The sequence below is a fragment of the Cottoperca gobio genome, chromosome 9, assembly GCF_900634415.1.
Source record: "Cottoperca gobio chromosome 9, fCotGob3.1, whole genome shotgun sequence".
Lineage (NCBI taxonomy): Eukaryota > Metazoa > Chordata > Actinopteri > Perciformes > Bovichtidae > Cottoperca > Cottoperca gobio.
The window spans coordinates 14,372,163-14,393,736 of record NC_041363.1 but is presented as its reverse complement, the minus strand read 5'-3'; the positions used below and the strand labels follow the sequence as shown (position 1 = coordinate 14,393,736).

At 40.5% G+C, this 21,574-nt stretch overlaps 1 protein-coding gene across 6 annotated transcripts in view; it reads left to right on the top strand.

Moving 5' to 3' along the window:
- Positions 1-20,059, top strand: part of pde4d (phosphodiesterase 4D, cAMP-specific) — a 156,269-nt gene extending 136,210 nt beyond the window's left edge. For 4 of the 6 annotated variants that reach the window (XM_029439345.1, XM_029439343.1, XM_029439347.1 and 1 more), the window contains 11 exons: positions 208-257; positions 4,809-4,921; positions 11,524-11,617; positions 12,242-12,417; positions 12,588-12,686; positions 12,790-12,954; positions 13,175-13,274; positions 15,051-15,205; positions 15,316-15,438; positions 15,941-16,123; positions 16,233-20,059. In XM_029439345.1, coding sequence (XP_029295205.1) covers positions 208-257; positions 4,809-4,921; positions 11,524-11,617; positions 12,242-12,417; positions 12,588-12,686; positions 12,790-12,954; positions 13,175-13,274; positions 15,051-15,205; positions 15,316-15,438; positions 15,941-16,123; positions 16,233-16,742 — 1,768 coding nt within the window. In that variant the 3' untranslated portion in view covers positions 16,743-20,059. Of the gene's footprint in view, positions 1-207; positions 258-4,808; positions 4,922-9,815; positions 9,884-11,523; positions 11,618-12,241; positions 12,418-12,587; positions 12,687-12,789; positions 12,955-13,174; positions 13,275-15,050; positions 15,206-15,315; positions 15,439-15,940; positions 16,124-16,232 lie in introns of those variants that run through there. The other 2 variants (XM_029439344.1, XM_029439348.1) reach the window with 2 other exon arrangements.
- Positions 20,060-21,574: the final 1,515 nt, after the last annotated feature.

Below are 21,574 nucleotides of genomic sequence, written 5' to 3'. Positions count from 1 at the left end.
GTTCTTATTGAATACTACAACAACAGTAGTCTGTAAGGGTACCCTCTGCTACAGAGCTCCCTACATATGTAGAAAGTAAAGAAGGGAAATGGTTATCCTTTACTAGTATCAGTCTGTAGTTGTAAATAAAATATTTTGAGGTAAACTACAGTATGTACTGTTTTGGGATGGAAATGTTTCAGTATGTGTTTGTTTCCCCCATGACAGGAGATCACCCATGTGTAACCAACCACCCATCACCAAGACCACCTTCACAGGTACGTGGAGAGCTTGATGGCTCGTGTCCTCGATGTGTGTATGTGTTTGTGTATGCGTGAATAGATATGTGTTCTGGGACTTAGGAATACATTTTGCTAAAGAAAAAGTAAATGTTTTTAATATTGTTAGCATTAGTGGTAATACTTTAAAAGAAGTCTCCCTATTTAGTCTTTAAAAGCGGTATATAAACATTAAATAAATGGTTTATAACACACCATGGTGTAGTTGTAAGCAGATATATGTTTCATAGGAGATGTGACAAATACTGTACATTAAAATATACTTGTATCTGCTCACAACAACATTATAGTGTGTTATAAACCCTTTATTAGATGTTTATTTACTTATTTTACATTAAGTGCTAAATCGGGGGAGTAAGTAAAGTAAAGTGTTACCGCATTAAAAGTATTTGTGGAAGTAGAAGTGTGCACTGTTTTACTTAAAATTGGAGGCTAACTAGATTAAAACCGATTTACAGGACGCTGCCCTTGTTATATTGATGTTGTTGTCTATTGTAAAATATCAGCATGGTGGTGATGAGGAGCTGGCAAACAAAGCCTTGCTGTGCAGGGAGCCAGAGAACATGAACATATTATCCAACATGATCAGAATACAAATATGGATAACATATTTTGCTGAGAATTGGTTCACTGGAAAAACAGAGAAAAACGGACTGTATGACTGGGAAACCAAGAGCAAATATTCAGTCAGTGGCTGGTGTTTTGCTGATTTCTATCATTTGTTTACACAGCCAAGATGCTTTCAAATCTTGAGTCAATTTCTGAAAAGATAAAAGTTAGAGAGGTTTGTTCACTTAGAAACAATTGCTCAGTGTCTACTTTTGTTTTGGTACTTAGCAAGTTGACATATCACAGCCATCGTATGCATACAGACCATGACAGACAGTTTGTGAAGCCTGCCTGTATATTCCACAAGGCAGTTTCATAGTGGATGTTACCTTTGCGACGGTGAAGCTCCACATCTCCACGTTCTGAATCCACTTAATTTCTTAGAGACAAGCTAAAGAAAGATGGCTAGAATAGACTCATGCTTGACAGTCACTTTGCTTGTTATCAAGATCAATGGTTGTAAACTAGCTGGTGAAGCAGGAGAGACCATATAACTGCCACCATTAATAAATAATTTCACTTTGTTTTTTTTTAGTAAAATCCCGTCATGCACATTGTAAAAGGGGTAAAAACATACATTTTATTTCTAAAAGGTAAAAAAACAAAAAGTACTTTCTTCTTCCACATTTGAGGGAGATCTGTCTAGACATTCCTCCCATGAATCACATTCCCCTCTGATACATAACCTGCTTATGTATGAAGAACTGGTGACATTGTGCTACATTTAGAACACATATACTGGTGCGCAGCCATTATGGGCCGTGCCATAAACTGGTGACAGCTGTGAGTCATGAGCACGATTGTTTGTGAGTATTGACTGCTTGTAATGGAAACGCTTTCTGAGGCCGTGACTAAGTCATCTTATAGATCAAGACAATAAAGGAAATATAATTAATAGTTACTCAGTAAATCAGTCAGGGATAGGATGCTAGCAAACTAAAGACGGATTACATTTAGGCTTCTTTGCTCTTTTCTTCTAGATTAGATTCTTCTTTCATATCTATGCTCATCCCACTGCCATCCTCTCCTGCTTGTCATTTTTCTGTCATCAGTTATTGACTTTGTTGACTGTTCAGATGAAGAAGATATTTTAGAATCATCTATGCTAAGCTAAATAGAGAAACATTTATTTGTAATACTTCAGTATGAGACAAGCAGAGCAAACGGCAACAACAACTCGTGCTCCAAAGTTGCAATTCATTTATGTGAACATTATTATTTTGACCTTTAACATCCCATACACTCAATCCAAAATGATATTAGAGTTTTTAAAACTTTTGGTTTGTATTCTGGATTTAACGTTAATATAAGTGAGGCCACTTCTCTAAATGACTCTCCCTTTCCCTCTCTCCTTGATATTGCATCTTGTACTTTATATGGAAACGGCAGGGCTTGAGGTGTTTAGGGATAATATAAGCTCCCAAATAAGTAGGATATTTTATCTAAAAATCTATTAGATGATTTAATGTGATGGACGGTTCTTTCTCTATCCGTATGGGGCAGAGTGGAGGTACTAAAGATGAATATTTGAACAATATTGTCCTTTTATCCATACCATTCAAATCCCCACAACATTGGTTTAAGGACATCAACGGTGTATTTTGAAGCTCCACGTGGTGGGAAAAAAACTCTTTTTATAAAACAACACAAGAGGACTAAACATCATTACATAGAAACACATGTGGTACAGTGCATTGGAATACATAGTATGCTATGGGTTCATTTTGTAATTGGCACACAATCCTATCTGAAAATGTAACTCAAGGTGCTGAACATCCAATCATTTGGGCTGATGCACGATAGAATTACAACATGTATTATACTAAACAATTGATATCACATCAATATTACTTCTTAGTAGTTCAGCCTCTCCTCTCCTCTTGTCTCCTTGTCGCTGCATATTTTTTCTCCTTTCTGCTCCTCCTCTTCCTCTCACAGTCCGACTTCACTGTCGAAGTGTTCCGGTACATAGTTTGGCTGCAGCCCTGCGTCTGTGCAGCAGAGTGGCCTCTCCGAGCGCCGGTGTCTGATGTCGCACTAAGCATGAGAAGAATGTCATTGACGTCAGTGCAGTTGCTGTCAGAAAGAGTAGCACCCCAGCCACTGACACCACACCAGGGAGAGAGACAGAGAGAGAAAGGGACACTGAGAGAAAGAAAGAGGAGAGAGACAAAAGAGGGAGGATGAAGGATGTTCAGAGTTCAGCAGAGGAAACAAGGAGTGTGGGAGAGGAAAGGGACTAACGGAAGGAGGGAGGGAAAAATTTGTCAAAGACAATGAAGCAGGAGAGGGGGGGATATTGTTGAGAATAGGAGGTGAAAAGGTTAAGAGATGGTCAGTGGTCATGCTTATACTATAATAACATTAAAACTAAAATGGTGTGCATGTTTCCAAACGTGGTAGTAGTACATTGTGATGGGGTCTAAATGCTAACTGAAACATTAAGCTGATATGGCATCATGTGATTAAATGTGGTCCTCGTGTATTTTAATCTGTTTTCTCAATCTGTGTAATTGAATTACAGCTCAAGTGACCCTCCTCCCGGATTACAGATCACATAGCATTAAAAAAAACTGTGCTTTCCCAAATTAGTCAAAGCATCGATATTAATTTGCTTCTGACAAGGTGACATTTTCATTTAACATATGCTGACTATGAGAGAGGTATATCTTCAAATGAAAAGAAACTAAAGGATATAAGGAGGGCTTGTGACGCTAAGCACTGCCATCTTTACCATATAGTCAGCCATCTACTTGTTTACCTCTCTGATTTGGTGTATTTGTATGCTGAACACATATTAGCATGCAAACACACACAGTATAGGGAGCTGCCAGCTCTGGCTCTACTCCTCTAAAACTCCAGTCCACATTTTGTCACTCTCCCTTCCCCATCCACAGTGCAGTCCTCTCAGGCTTTAGGTACAGCTTGGGGAGAGCAGCACGTTTGGCTACCAGGGACACCGAAGCAACAGAAGCCCACCCCCTATACACACAGCATCTATAGGAAACACTGTCCAACACACACAGCACCGGATTATACCCTTTGCTTTCCGGATACCATGGATGTTTTCATTAGCAGAGAGGCTGAGGAGACAAAATCATGATGTGTTATGGTTAGCATTTCGTCTTGTGCCCGTGTCTGTTTGAGATGTCTTTGTATTTGTTAACCATGTCAGGATGCAGTGAACAATCTGGTGTTGGTTCCTCGCTTGACAATATTGACATGGATCTTGAATGGTTCTGAGTCTCTCACTGGATCCTCTTTTCCACCGTCCCTGTCTTCCCTCCATCCCTCCTATGGCAGACATTGGCCTGCTAAGCAGACTGCTGTTCATCCTGCTACATGACTGGAATTACATCGTTCTTATGAATAATAGTGAAAACATTTCACACCTAGATCACTGACTGTAATATGTGTGCTGTGTATGGGAGATGGTGAATGACTCTGTCTGTGTGAGATTTCAGAAAAATTGCGTTTGCTCCTATTGCTCTGTGGGTTACCCCTGTATTCTCTGCTGTGACTTTCTTGCTGTTAACATTCATTTGGACACCCAGAACTGACTCAGGGGTGGCTGTTTGCCATCCATCACATGCAACTGTACTCCATGGGATTGGATCTGACTTATTTTTAAAAGGAAGAATCCAGGATTTGAACTGTAGGACTGCACTGGATGTTTTATTTTCTCCAAGGGAATCAGTGAGCTTTGCTACAGCTGACCTGTGACTGCTCATCTGTGGGTTAGGATACAGGACTACTCCAGGCCCACACAGCTGGCTCACCAGTCCAGTATGAAGAGTCACCCATGTGTCTACTCGGGGTATCCCAGCTTAGCTGTATGTGGGGTGGGAGACCCCGGACCGTCCCCTAGCCCTCTGAAGCGGGCTCTTACTGACCCCTTGCCCTCCTGTCTTGCCCCTACAGAGGAGGCCTACCAGAAACTGGCCACTGAGACCCTGGAGGAGCTGGACTGGTGTCTGGACCAGCTGGAGACGCTGCAGACAAGACACTCTGTCAGCGAGATGGCCTCCAACAAGGTAAGAATAGCAACAACAAAACAAGTTTATACCAACTTGTTAAGTTTAATTCTGTAGGTCAACATAATGGCACCTGTTGGACTTATTGATATAGCTTTTGTTTCTTTTTCTGCAAGACTTCAATTGTATGAATGCACTTCCGGTGTTATTTAGTGAATGGTTACATATTTAGAGGTATATGTGATGCAGAGTGTATATATAATGATCTCTACCCAAGGTTACACTATGATATACTTTATATCATATGTACTTTACATATATGTTTGTTACAGGAATCAGAATGTATTTGTGGTTGTCATAAAAATCTGACATTTGGTTGCAAAGAGCATTGTGTCAGGTTAACTTTAAGTCCTCTCTTATACAATATTTAAGCAAACGCTTTAATCAATCTACACTTACAGTGTCCATACATGCACAAAGAAATATAAAATTAAATTTCTCTCGATGTACTAAGTACTGTATGGCCAGTCATCAGCAGTGAAATGGGCTTTATTGCTATATGACAGGTCAGGCTGATGTGTAGCACAACTTTATAAACATTAGCAGGAGCAGATAGATCCAATATTTTATAGGTTGTGTTGGTGTATTTTAACGGTTGTAGTATTATATTAAATAGACATTAGCTCTTGTGTGTGGGACGCGCTCCTTTGCCATCAAGCCCCTTTCCTTTTTCATCACTCTGCCACCAAAGCACACATTGGACTATTTGTGTTGTATTTTCTATGTGTGTTAGTGATGCATCGTCATGCAGGCAGGGAGTTGTGCTGTGAGCATGCTCAGTCGCCTCTAGTGTGTGTATAAATGTGTGTGAGCGTTTGCGTGTGTGTGTGTGTGCGGGGAGGGCGGGAGGTAGGGAGGCTGCTGTGCCGTTCAGAATTCTGATCAGCTCTGAGCTCTGGTGATGTCACACATCGTGATGTCACATGAGGGGGGTGGACCAAGAAGAGAGGCAGAGAGGACGGACAGACAAAGGAATAACACAAATGCACACACTCACGCTGATGTTGACCATCACATGCATGACCGGGACATCAGCCTCATTTAAAAGTGAAAAGATTAAAAGAAAAAAACTGTAACATGCACTACCTCACTATTGCTTACCAGGACAGCTATCCCTGGTTGTCATAGCAACAGCCACAGGCCCAACCAGTATGCTATCTCACGCCAGCAACAGACACACACACACACACACACACATACTGTAGGTAATAGCCTTTATTTTGTGTCTGTATCCTGCAGACCTTCATTTATCAACACTCAACATAATCCTTAATTCAACAATGAAGGAAAGTGTGAGATTAAAAAGAAACTCTAAAATTGAATACCCTTGATGAAAATAACATTTTATTACAGAAAACTCTGCCCCTCATTTCCTCTGTGTGTGGTTTCCAGTGACATTCCTGTGAAAATCCCCATCCATACTAGTGCTTTAGCAGTCACATTGTTGTTTTGAGTTTGTTCTGTGAAAGCAGTTGCTTCTGCTTTCAACATCCCTCAGCAATAACCCCAATCAGATTCTGACATAAAATGGGCAAATAATGCACGTCACCTTTGAATATCAGCATTCTCAGAGTTGCTCTATTAAAAACATTAAGCCCAGGGGATGTTATAACAGTAGGTCCAACAAGGTGACATACCTGTTTGTCCTAAATGATCTCACACCAGGGAGAGAAGACATGTTCAGATTTATTATGCTGTTGCAGCATTCACACATGCTGAAATACATACTCTTCAAACAATGCTTATTTTCATTTCACTATACTACACTTCTAATGTAATACACTATTACATAACAATACATCAATCTGGATCGATATTTTTGATTCGATGATCAACGATCCAATACCATCAATCGATACATATCATCATCTTTATTTTGAAATTTGCACGGGACATCTTTGTCACCATTTCCGTCCAAGGGCACCTCCTTCTTACAGAGACATAAATAGAATTGTCAAATTATATTTTAGTTGCTTTTTGTGAGTTGATATAAATGTAATTGATTGTGTTAAATGGCCATACTGTATGATATCGTCTCATATTGATTGCAGGCTCCTGCATTTAATCGAGAAGAAACCGTTTGGTGGCAGACTTTGTGATATTAGTATTTACACCACTAATAGAAATGTAGTACAATTCATTCTTTCTAATATTTTTTTTTGCGATATGAGCAGCTCCTGATCAATGTAGATAATCGACACCTATACAAATGCTTTTTAGTTTTTAATGTACTTTGTATTGCTGTGTCTTTTCTGAATTGGGTCATCATTCTGTTCGTCTTATACGTGCAGGTCGAAGTCATTTTTCAGTGACTGAACAAGTTGCTGGTAGGTTTTGTCTTTTGGATTTTCTGAACTGAGGGTTAGCTTTATTTACTGCTGTTTGTCAGAACTCCTACTACACTGATTAGAATGGCTCTTTGCCTATCTCCATTGTGAGTTTGATATATTTATCTTTCTGTTATTAGTTTTTTGTTTATATATTGCACTGTTGTCTTACCCCTGACCATTACCCTTTAGCTTCCTACATACGGTATATATTTCCTTCTCCACATGCTGTTAAGGTCATGAATGGACAGCAGACGTACTTGTCAGTCAGTGGGACATTCATTGAAAAGAGTAGCGGCAATTACAGTGTTCTTTCTCTCCGGGTTACTGTAGAGAGAGGGCGTCTGCTACCAGAATAAATGTGCAATGTGGGAAAAGAAACAAATGCAACAGAGATCTGGAGGTGCTATGAGCTATATACAGCAGGGAGTGGATATTTTTGGTCACTCTGCCGAAGAGCAAATTACACACAAGTCACAGCTTAGCTTGGTGTGACACTTTCCAATTTCTACCCAATAGTTTGTGTTCACACCTCTTGGCTAAGCTATCAATATGTGTGTATGACGGAGAGGGAGTTTGTGTGAATAGGAAGGGTGTCTGTTGGCGTTATTTTTGTGTATACTGAACACTTCTGCAGCGTGTAAACTGCGTGCGGGTTCGTGTGTGTGTGGTTGGCCTGTGCTGACCCGCTTGGCTCAGAGATGATCAAAGCTGCTGGATCTCAGTTAGCCAGTTGTCTCATCTGCTACAGCGGAGCTGTAAATTACTCACAGCGTCTGGCTGGCTGTAGAGGTTGGGTGTAAAGTAAGCAGAGACAGGTTTGGTCCCTTTTCAATCGACTGGACAATCCCATTCACATGACACATGCATGTACACATATGCCCTCACCCACACACTAAAAGTAAGAAAGAAGCAACCTCTTCTCAAAATCACACATCACGGGTTCCTAGACTGTAGATTCAAGATTAAACTATGTTTTCTCTGTAGAATCTAAAACTGTATTTATTAAATAATAAATACAATTTTCGGTCAACTTTTATACCTGTACCTAATTCTAGTTAATGTATTGTCATACTATCCCATCATCGTTACAGTGGCTATTATCAGTATTTGTACAATAACAATGTATCTAAGGACAACAATGTGAAAGAGGCTCATAATGATGAAGTTACAGAAAGTGATCAGCCATGATCCGCTTGGCTTTACAGAGATTTATGTACGGTCTGACTTTAAATCTTTTTTTATTCTCTTGAAACGGAGATCTCTATGAGACTAGTTTATCAAATGCACCAGCATTAAACTGACAGATAATTAAGTGCTATTGAATTAGGTGGCAATAGAAATGACTGCCAGAGACACAAAATATTTTCATTAATTAGCATATTAATTGTATTTACCCACAATTTATTTCATAAAGAGTCCATTCGTACTGTTACTGATGGTAAAGCTCCATCAAAACCTTTCCTTCAATAATGTTCCATGATCATTGTTTCCAAATAAAGCGACAACCTTTTAAGCTCAGCCTGTATGGACACGATGCTTTCAGATTCTGTGAATTCTGAGCCCACTTCAGATAACTGTGACGCTCATTCTTTTTGCAAGATGAATTGTTTTTTATGTAATACATCATCTTAACAGTGATGTTGCTGTGACTCATCTCACATGAATACTGGCATGAAAGCTGACCTCAATATTGTATCATGTTGGATGAGGTAACTTGTGCTTGTACATCATACTGCACAGAAGGTTAGGTCAGTCAACAGGCAAACGCGCACACACACACACGCACACGCACAATAGCATGTGATGTATGTTCACATGCACGCACTAGAACACAGAACCACCTCCCGCTGCACTGCAGGAATGGAAGGAAAGGGAAGGGGTACAATTTCCACTGACTTAAGTCTCAGCCAATCACACAGCAGGTGACCTCAAGTCTGTTCCAATCCAAGCCAATCAGAGGTGATGATGAGCTCACACTTCTTCCATATCTGGGCCCTGATTTGCTGCTGTTGTGTGACACAGCGAGAGAAGCAGCCTGTGCTCTTCACATGGGAGCTTGTGTCATACACACAGAGGCAGTCAGGCAGCCAGCCCTGTTTGGAAGCTGTTGACAGAATTTATTTTGCTGTCCTGGTGCTTTGGCATCTACCAAGCATCCGCACCATCATCAATTATTCACAACCTCAGCAGTGTGTCCTGTATCCGTGCGTGCGTGCGTGTGTGTGTGTGTGTGTGTGTGTGTGTGTGTGTGTGTGTGCACATGTCATGTGTATCACTGTGTGTGTTGTCATGATATGCTCTCATCGGATCTTTGGGTTGCTGTACGTTCCCACCGCTCCCCTCTCAGAATCTGCTGTTCCTCTCCGCTGCCTGGAACATGGGCTCATTTCTGTGGATATTTGCAGGACAGGAACATGATGCTTGATTTATGGACATTGAACCGAGCTCTGAAGGTTCTTCAGGTTGAAGTCTTTTACTGGCCACAGCTGCGGACTGTTTTTGTCCGCTAGCGCTTTCTTCATCCAAACTGTATTTTTGCAGATAAACCTGTACCTTTCTGGATCTATTTAGTTAATTTGTCAACATGCCTGAAGCAAATTATCTGCTCTCTGTGTCCTGGGGATATATAAAGGTAAGATGTGGTCTCTGATTAGTCTATTCTAATTAATTATTCAGGTGTGTGTTTTTTTTCTACAGCTATTTTAATGCGATTGATATAATTCATTTCCAGGGAGTGGAAGTGTTTTTGTAACTGAGGTTTATCCTTGACACAGATTTGGACGAGAGAAAGCACGTAGTGTAGGTAGCTCTTCGCCAACATGTCGCTCATTGAACAATGCTTTAAAGGTGTGACATTTCTGGATCCATCATCCATTTTGATGCATCTGTGATGGGGAGAGCTGATGCTGCTTGCACTGTACTTTGAAACGTCTAGACATGGCTGGATGTCAAAGAGAAGGAACATGCGTAGTTAACGTTTTGAGTGAATTTGAATTTAAAAGCACAACATTTTTTACTACTCTTGTAAATTGTTAAATACTTCTCGGTCATTTCAGGTTTTTTAATGCCACGAGGGCTCCCTTAGATGGAATGAAGCAGTAACTCTTAGAGCTCTGTAAAGATATTTTTAGGTCAACAACCCTCTGGGTGGTTGAGTTGCACCTAATTTTTTTGGTGTTAGGACGGATGTTTTTCTTTTTTTAAGTTTAGCCACAAATCTTTCTAAAAAAATCTAATATATTTTTATTCTTACATTTATTGAAGTGATCTAATCTCATTTATTTTATTTGTTTTTCTACTCTACCGGCTCTTATTTCCTGACAAAAGCGCACCACAGATTCTTTGCCTCTTGGGTCTCCATCTTAAAAAGCCACATAATGAATGCCTGTGGGTGTTATTCAATAGGATGTCAATACACAATTGCGCAGTAAGCACTCGGCAGTGTTGTAAGGGTCTATTTTAAGTGCTCAATATTGATGTATATACTTAATCATTATACGTAAATTATGCATTTGAACTTAAACCAAGATGATTCAGACAATGCAGCGACTTTGTTTGAGAGGTTTTTGTTCTGCAAACCGTTTTGTAACTCACTTTGGAAAGTCCCTGATTTCAAGCATTCTCCTCCACGTCAATCAATTTGATCTTCAAATCAAAACCCAGAGCTAAATTTGGGTCTGCCACTCCAATTAGGCGCACAGGAGAGAGAAGAGAGAATGGGGTGAGGGGGAGGCAGGGAGGAGCAGGCAGTGCACCAGATAAAAACTGAAATTGAAAGAAAGAAACTAGGAAATTGGGTTACTGATTGTGTACATGCCTGGCAGTAGCCTTCTGACCTGTGTGTGTGTGTGTGTGTGTGTGTGTGTGTGTGTGTGTGTGTGTGTGTGTGTGTGTCTGTGTGTCTGTTGAACCAGAAATGGTGATGTTCATGGGCACAGCTCTTGTGATGTGACTGGAAATTTCAAGAAACTGTTAGTAAAAGGCCAGCAGGAAGGTCCATGATGATGAAATCATTTGATTTCTTCACTGCCATCATTAAAATGTATTTTTGATCAAATATAAGGTTTTATATTTGTTGCCTCATACCCTTTGCCTCAAACATATTTAGAGGACATGTATAGTCAATGAGCGTAGTGTATTTGGCTCTTGACTTGTGTTTTTGAAAGATTTCTTTAAATATGTGCATGTGTGTCATGGCTCCTCTATAAAAACCAAATTGTGATTGTTCCCCTCATCTGTGTGTGTGTGTGTGTGTGTGTGTGTCTTTTACAGTTCAAGAGGATGTTGAACAGAGAGCTGACTCACCTATCAGAGATGAGCCGCTCTGGGAACCAGGTGTCTGAGTTCATCTCCAGTACCTTCCTGGGTGAGTTAAGACACATCAGAATCAGAATCATTTAAATTGCCATGTAGGTTTTCACCTACAAGGAATTTGCTCTGGTAACATTGGTGCATAAATATAAAAAAATGACAATTAACAATTAACAATATATACAAAATATAAACAGTAGGGGGCGGCCGGCTGAGCAGTACGTTAATGTAACGTGTAGAGGGGGGGAGGGAGAGACAGTGTCAGTGGGGGGTCTCTGGCCTTGTTGATGAGGCCAACTGCAGAGGGGAAGAAGCTGTTCATATGGCGTGAGGTTTTGGTCCTGATGGACCGCAGCCTCCTGCCGGATGGGAGTGACACATGATGGACTCACTGGTTTTTTAAATCTCCTTCTGCTTCAAAAGTGATATTTGTGATGTCATGTTTTGTATATGGCCAAACACATGCAGTGTACATCATTGGTTTTCTAAAACCCAGTTTGAACTTCTAAAACAAATAATCTCATAGACAAGAGTTTTTTCTTTAAGCCACTATTTACAATGAGAAAACTAGAAAACCTTTTTCTGGTTGAATAACATAAACCCAAAAATAAAGTGTACAACAAAAGACTTCATCATCCTCATATTCACCTTCCACTTGTGTTTCACTGGGCCTCTCCAGACAAGCAACATGAAGTGGAGATGCCAACCCCTCAGACGCAGAAGGAGAAGGAGAAGAAGAACAAGCCCATGTCTCAGATCAGCGGCGTGAAAAAGCTGCAACACTCCTCCAGCCTCACAAACTCTAATATCGCTCGCTTTGGAGTCAAGACCGAGACCGAGGATGAACTCGCTAAGGTGTGTCCTGACAAACGGTGTACACAGACTGCAGCAACTAATTGAAGTTACACATTCACGTAAATACAGTGCACACTATCTGAAATGTACTTTGGGGTCGAGGCCCCGGTAATAATGAAGGAACAAAAGGAAGTTTTGTTTCTAATCGTGTCTCTTAATTCCTGTTTCAGGAGATGGAGTTTGTGAATAAATGGGGCCTTAACGTTTTTAAAATCTCAGAGTTCTCTGGGAATCGGCCACTGACAGTCATGATGTACACGATATTCCAGGTAAGGATGGTCACTTCTTCTCCTTCTCTTAATCAATCACTACAAAATGATTGTTGAGTCCTAAAATTGTTTTAAACTCCCTCTCCTGTTTTGTGGTTTGTAGGAGAGAGACTTGTTAAAAACATTTAAAATTCCGCTTGACACCTTTGTAACATACCTGATGACCTTAGAAGACCATTATCATGGCGATGTGGCCTACCATAACAACATTCATGCTGCTGACGTCACCCAGTCAACTCATGTGCTGCTATCCACCCCTGCCCTCGAGGTGAGGCACATGTGCACACACACACCAAGTAAATGAACACACAGTACATATACATGTACGCACAAACACACAGCCCACACTTCCACAATCAGCTTCAATCAATCTCCTGCTCGAAGTCCAATCAATGGCTCTTACTTGCAAGGATATTTTTGTCCAACGATTTGATTCAATGCCCTCCCTCCTCCCCTCCTCCCCTCTGTGCTCGCTTCTTTTGTTCCAGGCTGTATTCACAGACCTTGAGATCCTAGCTGCCATCTTTGCCAGTGCAATTCACGACGTGGACCATCCTGGTGTCTCCAACCAGTTCCTCATCAACACCAGTGAGTCTAAATTTGGCACTGTCTTCGCAGCTACGTCAGTGGCACAGCAGTGTCATTAGTGCGTATTCACAAACACGAACACACACACTCACAGTCTGATACCCAGGTGGGAACATGCGCAATGTAGCCTCTGCCTCTCTGGCACACACACACACGCACACACACACACACACACACACACACACACACACACACACACACACACACACATACACACGCAAATAGAAAATATGTTCAAAACAGAGTTTGTGTATTTTTGTATTTTTCATTTGCCTCTAATAGTGTCTAACCATGCAGGCAGCTGCAGACAATATTGGAGGTATCCATTGTTGCAACTTCTCTACCTCAATTAGCTTACTAATCAGAGTTTGGGATAGGTGTTATTTTGCCCTGACTAATCAGCACTGACGTATCCTGTTCAGTAGACACTGACAGGTTTGTCATGTCGGTTAAAAAGTATGTTGTTTTTAGAGTTTTTGTTTCTGCAGTCGACTAACAACAGTCTGTATATATGTGTTATTCTCATCCACACTTATTGACATTTCAATACAGTGGAGGTGATCAGATGTAAAAATATCCTATCTTTCCCGAAGCGTTGTTCCAGATAAACCACAGACTTCACTGTGAACAAAGTGTTTTCTAAATATTGCCTATTTTTACCCCTTTTATTGCTGTGAGGATCACAGACAAAATTCCATTCACCTTCATTATAAATGAAGGTAGCAATCACACAGATATCTAAAAATCTGGAAAAATAGCAGCAAAGCTATCTTGCATGACTAGCTACCAACGAGGGTAGTGGTGGACATGGGTGAACTGAGCCTTTAACCAGATTTACAGGGTTCATTGTGTTGTTCTGAAGTGTCCTCAAGCAAGAGACTGAACTTCTGATATTTCTCTGCTTTAACTGACACGCTCGCTCATGGCTGGTGGTGCCACAAATATCGCCTTGATTTGGCAATTTGTTGGAAAACACAAACAAATAGAGTTTATATCCACTGGGTATGGCTGTAACATTACACAAGTGCATGTTGCATAAGGGTATTCAGTGTTTCCCCTACCATTGTCTTGGCAGGGCCCAGCGCCCCGCCTGTAATTCAAGGTGTTTTTTTCTCAATTCCCCCCCCCCCCCCCCCGTCGCACAGTGAGCGCCCCTCCACAGCAGTAAACCTAGGGGATACACTGGTATTAGTAATACCTTATCAGAACTGAAAAGACACTGCATAGTCTCACACACTTAACACACACATTGTGTTGTGCTTCACATAAGCCCAAATAGGGAATCCCTGCAGAAAAGGCAATGTGACTCATCCTAGTAGTAGGAGCCACCAGACTGCTCTTCTGTCAGTCACAGAGCAACAGAGCCCCTTTCTCCCCTCTGCTGCTCTGTTCCACTGTGGCCAAGACTAATGCATCTTAATGGAAAATCTAAATCCACCTAGAAGACCTTCAAATGACCCAGAGTGGGAAAACATACTGGTGCTTTCTTCTGCCACTCACAGAGCAAGGGATGGTTGATACATGCGTCACTGCAGCACATATAACATTTCAACTGGCCTATTAGCAGTGAACTTTGTATCTCTAATTAGCACCTTTCTCTGTTGAAAAGACCTTGTTGCATAGTAATTCCTTACAAAATAACCAGGGCAAAAAAAATCTAAATTTCTTTATGCATAAATTCTGTTAATGTCATGTTTTTTTATATTATTTATTATTATATTATTTATAACCTGAAAAAGCACAATTCCTAAATGATGGTTTGTGTCCTCCGTGCAGATTCAGAGCTCGCGTTGATGTACAATGACTCGTCGGTGTTGGAGAACCACCATCTAGCAGTTGGTTTCAAGCTTCTACAAGAGGAGAACTGTGACATCTTCCAAAACTTGAACAAAAAACAAAGACAATCCCTGCGAAAGATGGTCATTGACATTGTAAGTGGAACCATATTAAGTGGAATGTGCTACGTGTACTACATTATACATTCAATCAATCACTTGTTTTCTGTATTGTATGCTAATGCCATTGTTCTTGGTATTCCCAGGTGCTAGCAACAGACATGTCAAAGCACATGAATCTACTGGCTGATCTGAAAACTATGGTGGAAACTAAGAAGGTGACCAGCTCTGGTGTGTTGCTGCTGGACAACTACTCTGACAGGATACAGGTCAGAATCAAGTTCCCGACCTGTAACGTCAAGATCTGCATCACTGTGTTTTGCTGATCTTCATGTATATTCAAAGCACACCTGGGTCCCCTTGAAGTTACTGCAGCACTTTGGCTTCTGAAAACTGTTCACATTAGAAAAATACATCATGAGTGCCTCCTGGGAACTTCAGAGAATTAGTTGAATACTTGCAACACAGTAATATGCGAGCTTCCTCCATTTTGGACTCAGGTTTTCTCCATTCTCCTAATGGTGTTAGAAGCACAGATTAGTCTCATCAAAGTTCATCAAGTTGCACTCTAAATGCTGAAAACACAGCACAAATGTACTTCACCTCTGTGAGCATATCCACTAATCAAAACAATTTCATTGAAATGTGATGATTTCAGCCGGAAGCTTCACTGTTAATGATGCTGTGAGCGAACTCTTGTCCTTCACTTTAAATCATGGAACATGTGCCCTGTGTTTTTAAACTTTTAAAGCTTTAAACTGTTGTATTCAGGTTCTCCAGAACATGGTGCACTGTGCAGATCTGAGCAACCCCACAAAGCCTCTCCAGCTGTACCGGCAGTGGACGGACCGCATCATTGAGGAGTTCTTCACCCAGGGTGACCGAGAGAGGGAGAGGGGCATGGAGATCAGCCCCATGTGTGACAAACACAACGCCTCGGTAGAAAAGAGCCAGGTAACACACACACACACGCACACAAATACACTGTACATGCACATGCATATTGTGGGTAGACACACACTGAATTACCTACTTTCCCTCCCCCCCCCATGCAATCCTGTAGGTTGGTTTTATAGACTATATCGTACACCCTTTGTGGGAGACGTGGGCTGACCTGGTCCACCCGGACGCCCAGGACATCCTGGACACGTTGGAAGACAACAGGGAGTGGTACCAAAGCACCATCCCCCAAAGCCCCTCTCCTGCTTTGGACGATCCCGAGGACGGCACTCGACCCCCAGGAGGGGACAAGTTCCAATTTGAACTAACCCTTGAGGAGGACGGGGAGTCGGACACTGAGAAAGACAGCGGCAGCCAGCCGGAGGAAGAAGATGATGATGAGGAGGACGAGGAGGACGAGGAGGAGGACGAGGAAAACAGCTGTACTGACTCTAAAACACTCTGTACACAGGACTCTGAATCAACAGAGATTCCTTTGGACGAACAGGTGGGGGAGGACGGGGAGGAGGACGAGGAGGTAGCGGAAGAGGGGGAGACACCCTGCTCACAACCGTGTGTCGTGGAGGAAGAGGTAGCAGAGGAGGAGGAGAAAGAGGAAACCACACACACATAGCAGTTTATGGACAGCACCTGATTAACTGTTCTTCTTAGTAATGACAGATGATTATTTATAGAATATTTTTTGGGTTTTGTGGAGTCTGTCTGTGTTTTTTATACTTCAATGTTTATGGTTCCAAAGCGTGCGCTGCTCTCCACCTTGGCCACTCCTCCTGTCAGCTTCGTTCAGACACGCCCACCGGTACTTCTTCAAGTTTTTTTGCACTCAGGAAAACTCCTTTCCATTCCCGTTTGAACTGAAGTGATGTGTCCTTATTTAACTTTTACGCCTCCCCTTTACAAGCTTAAGTTCAGTTCATGGACGAGCAGTTCACAGTCTGCTCGGTGACGTTCACACGATACGTAATATCACATTTTCCTTTCCTCCGCTTCAGCTCAGCCTTGCCTGAAAGTTCAGCAGTATTTCTGTGTTTTATCAAGTGCCCATACTCTACAGAGACGGTTCAAGGAGAATCTCCCTCTCGGTTAGGTCATTTCCTCCCTCGAATTAGGAGGCATTATAAGCTGCCGTTCCACTGAAAACCTGGTGGGACGCCGCAGAGATGAAAGCTGCAGCACACTTGGGAGCTTTTCGAGACACATTTCTGATGTGGAAGTCTTCCTTTAAAACCTGACTAATACAAAGCTCAAATCTAAACCGCCATGATGCTGTCCTAGACCTCTTTAATTTTTGTATCGTACTGTATGTAAGATTCAGATATTTTCTAGAATTTACTTTTGCAATCCTAGGCTTTCTCATGTCAGCAAGAAAGATTAGAGAACCAATGGGGAGACATGTGTCACAGATATTCAGTGTTTTGAAGGGGTATCTTTACAGCTGGATTACATTAGGAGTGTTTGCACTTGCTCCAATAGCATTTATACTACTATTACCATGACACTATACCCATATTCGGTTAGTCCTGTGAGATTAAATTTGGAATCTATTCATAATGAAAATTAGTTTGGTGAGCGTTTTCACTGAGAAGGAAGCAGGAACCGGAAGTCCTATGCTTTACTCTCGTTGAAATGGTTTGTGGTGTGGATAAAGCCTTTACTTTGTATTATTGTTGCCTGCAGTTCTTTTGAACACATCCTGAGACAATGCAATGCTTTGTAGTTGATACAAAAAGCACCTTTTTTTAGAAGCTTGATTAGTGCTCAGAGTATACAGAAATACTGTAGTAATGGTGTTAACAACTCCTGGGGTGATTTTATACCGATGTTATTAAAGCTTTTATTGTCATTTTATTTTTATTTCCCATTTTAATTGATATACACATCACCAACAGTTCTCAGCAACTTTATTTTCTGTTTAGCGGTATGAATTTACTTTTCATTCAAATGTTTCATTTTGCCATCACAACATTAAACCCAGTTGCTGTCTTCGTTTTCGACAAGACAATCAGCTCCGTTGCGTAGTCTTCAGATCAGACTATCCTCTACGTAGATACTCTTAATGCACTGATATATTCATATATCACCACTTTAATGTTTTTAATGTTTAAACTCGCCAAAACACTCACACTTAGGCGTGAACAGTGCTGTCTTACACCTCGGCCAAGACTCGCTTCCTTTTTTCATGTTTTTATCATTTCTCACTTAACACCTGATGCTATTATTTATTCGTATTTTTCTATTTGTTGAGTCGTTTTTGCAATATAAAGGTGGTACAGTAAATGTTTAACTGTAGCATAGACCACAGTACAGGCTTGGCAGTTACAATACCCAAATATACTTTTTTTTCTCTGTGTACATAAAATATAGAAAATCAACAAATGTAAAAAACAAAAAGAAAAAAAACACTTGAAATACTTTTAACGAGTGCTTGATTCAATTAAGTGTCATTTCAAACTTTTTATTTAATCTTTCATTTTGTGCCAAGATTTTATTTCTCTTTTTTCCATCCTCACCCAATGCCCTTACCTGTAATAAAATGTTCTGGTTTTATCGCTGTTTACAAACATATATTTATTGTGCTGTATATAATATATAATTATTAATGTTATTACTATCATAATGCCGTTTGTTGTAAATGGTTGATTCTTATCATCCCTTTTGGTGATGGTGTGGCTGTATTACGTACCTCTTGTTGAGAGAATGTTTATTACACATGAGCTTAAGTGTAAAAAAGATCCATCGACATGTTGCTTATCTGAGAAGTAGCTCAGTGAAGAGAGGGGGAAAGCCAAATTGTTTTTTTTAAAGAAACTGTTCCTTGGCCATGGGCTGTGCCTTAAAATCAACGCATGTCATTTACTTTAGCCTTTTTTTTTTTCTAGTTCTCTTTTGCTGCATTAGTGAATCTTTTGGCTCGGGTTGGCCTGATCTCCTGCTGTGAATTTGAAAATGTTGCCTTTTTACTATCACAAACTGCTCTATCAAAAAAAAAGTGTTTCTGGGTAGAAAGTGTATTGTCGGTGCAGGGATTCAGGTCAACCGCAAGCCATAGATGTACTACTTGAGTGATGTGTGGCCTATAGCCGGATGTCCAAGAGTCGTATTTGCTGTAGACCTGGTCTGAACAACTCGCACCTTCCTGACACCCTGCCACTACACTCAAAGATGCGACACAACCGGCCGGATGTAAACGACATTGCAGTAACTTTTCTGTGTATGAGTTACTGCGGTGTTGTCTCCATCCATGTGCTTGTATCACAGCTACAAACACTGAATGGGGTGCGACAGGAGTGTGTGATCTCTACTCGGCCACAGCCTACGAAGCACAGAGTCTTTGAGACACATCTGCATGTTCAGCCACTGCTGCATTAATTATGGCTGAAACACTGACAGTGTGTTGCTTATCTATGCTCGGCCCACACTTCCACTCACATTACTTGCAATATCCAAAACCACTGACATCTTTCTGCCTGGACAGGAGAAGGGTTTAGTATATTTCTGTAGTGAAGGGCGGGTTGGGGTGGGTGGGGTTCGGGAATATGGGTGGGTGCGTGCATCTTTGTCCGAAAACAGGGACTCTTATTTTGACACACATACTGTAGATTCTAAACAGCCCTGGACCAATGGAAACAGTGGGTTCTTTTCTCATTATGTGTTCTATTTTTTATGGTATGAAAGGAAAACACAAACTGTAACTTAAAAAAAGGTCTTCAGGACAATTATTTTTTGGGTTATGTCTTTAGAATGCCAACTTGTCTGGAAGTTTCACAGGACAATTAAAATGTTATTTTAATGGATTCCTTGTTAATTGCAGTCTATTGGATAGCACTGTAGATCATACAACTTTATGTAAAAAAATAAATAAAAAGAATGAAAAAAAAGTTTTTATATGCAATGGATTAAATAAAAGCATGGGTTGATTCTGCCTACTCACTGGTTTCTTGTCATTGTTTCAGAGGGTAATAACAGTCATACATTTGTTTCACAGATAAAAGAGATGACACAAATCCTGAATAAACTTTCTATATTTGGCATTTCAGTCGCTCTCCACAGCGTGAGGTGTCTCACACCCAAAGCAGTCTGTGGCTTTTATTTGTTCTGTTCTAGATGTACTTTGTGTCTTCATACGGCTTCTTACAGAGATTCATAATAATACACTTTTTTTACACATACTTGTCCCTCTACATGTATGTGCACTACCTATCTCTGGGTGATAATATCTTTTTAACAACCATGGCTGAAGGACATGAGCAGTACATTCAGCTCTGTCATTAATTCAAACTGAACTGCGTTATCTGCTGTTCATCTCAGTAACCAGTTATCACTGCAGCCCTGATAACGAAGAAAAGGCATTTATTGTCACAATACATTTTTATATCTATACTATTTTTATTAATTATTATTTTGTTTTGTCTCCAGCAGTGGACATCCTAGAAAAGTGCAATAAAGACAAAGGAATATGTTGTGTATGATCGTGTAAAAGTACCTGTTGAAGTGATCAATAAATTCTTTTCTGATCCTTTACTAAAGAAAATACTCTAGTATTACCATACATGTGTATGAAAAGCTGCAGCAACATGGCCCTTGTCAGTTTTATATCATATCATTGGATTAATATTATTGATGCATTACTTTTTAAGCAGTATTGTCATGTTGTAGCTGGTGGAGGTGACGCTACTACTGTATTAACATAGTTTACTATAGTACAGCTGTTAACTCATTTTATTTATGGCATATAAATCATATTTTATTAAATTATCAAACATTTTGTATGTAAAAAGATAAATGTAGTCAAGTAAAAAAGATCATATTTGAAGGAATTGTAGAGAAGTTTACAGAAAAAGTAGCATTTAAATTAAAATACACAACCTTAAAAGATGTATTTACTGCAAGTACATGAATAAATGTATTTAGTTACATTTCATCACTGGTGTTATTTTATTGAATATTAGATTATTACCACTGATGCTTACGCACCTAAGTGGCATTTTAGAGAAGACTAATTATACAGTATATGCACTGTTGAGTAATTTAATGTATGCTACATTAATTGTAAGTACAATCTTAATCTTTAAAGTAACTCAAGGCTTTAGCTGTCAAATAAATGTAGTCAAATATTTGCTTCTGAAAAGTAGTGAAGTAGAAATATAAAGTAGCTTAACATTAAGTAATTAAGTCAAATACAAGTATCCAAAAAGTGTATTTAAATACAGTACTTGAGTGCACTTGCCCCCACTGCATTTGACCACCACAAATGTAGGCCAGTGCAGTATAACGTCCAACACTAGGTGGTGTACACCGCCTGTAAATGAAACGAGGCGTCTGTGCTGCACCAACAGAACAGAGCCGTGCCACAGAGACAGCAGGTTCGGGTTAGAGGGCAGCAGACACCCGACCCCTCCTTCATGCTTCTGTATCGTCAGTAGAGAGCGAGAGAGAACACAGAGA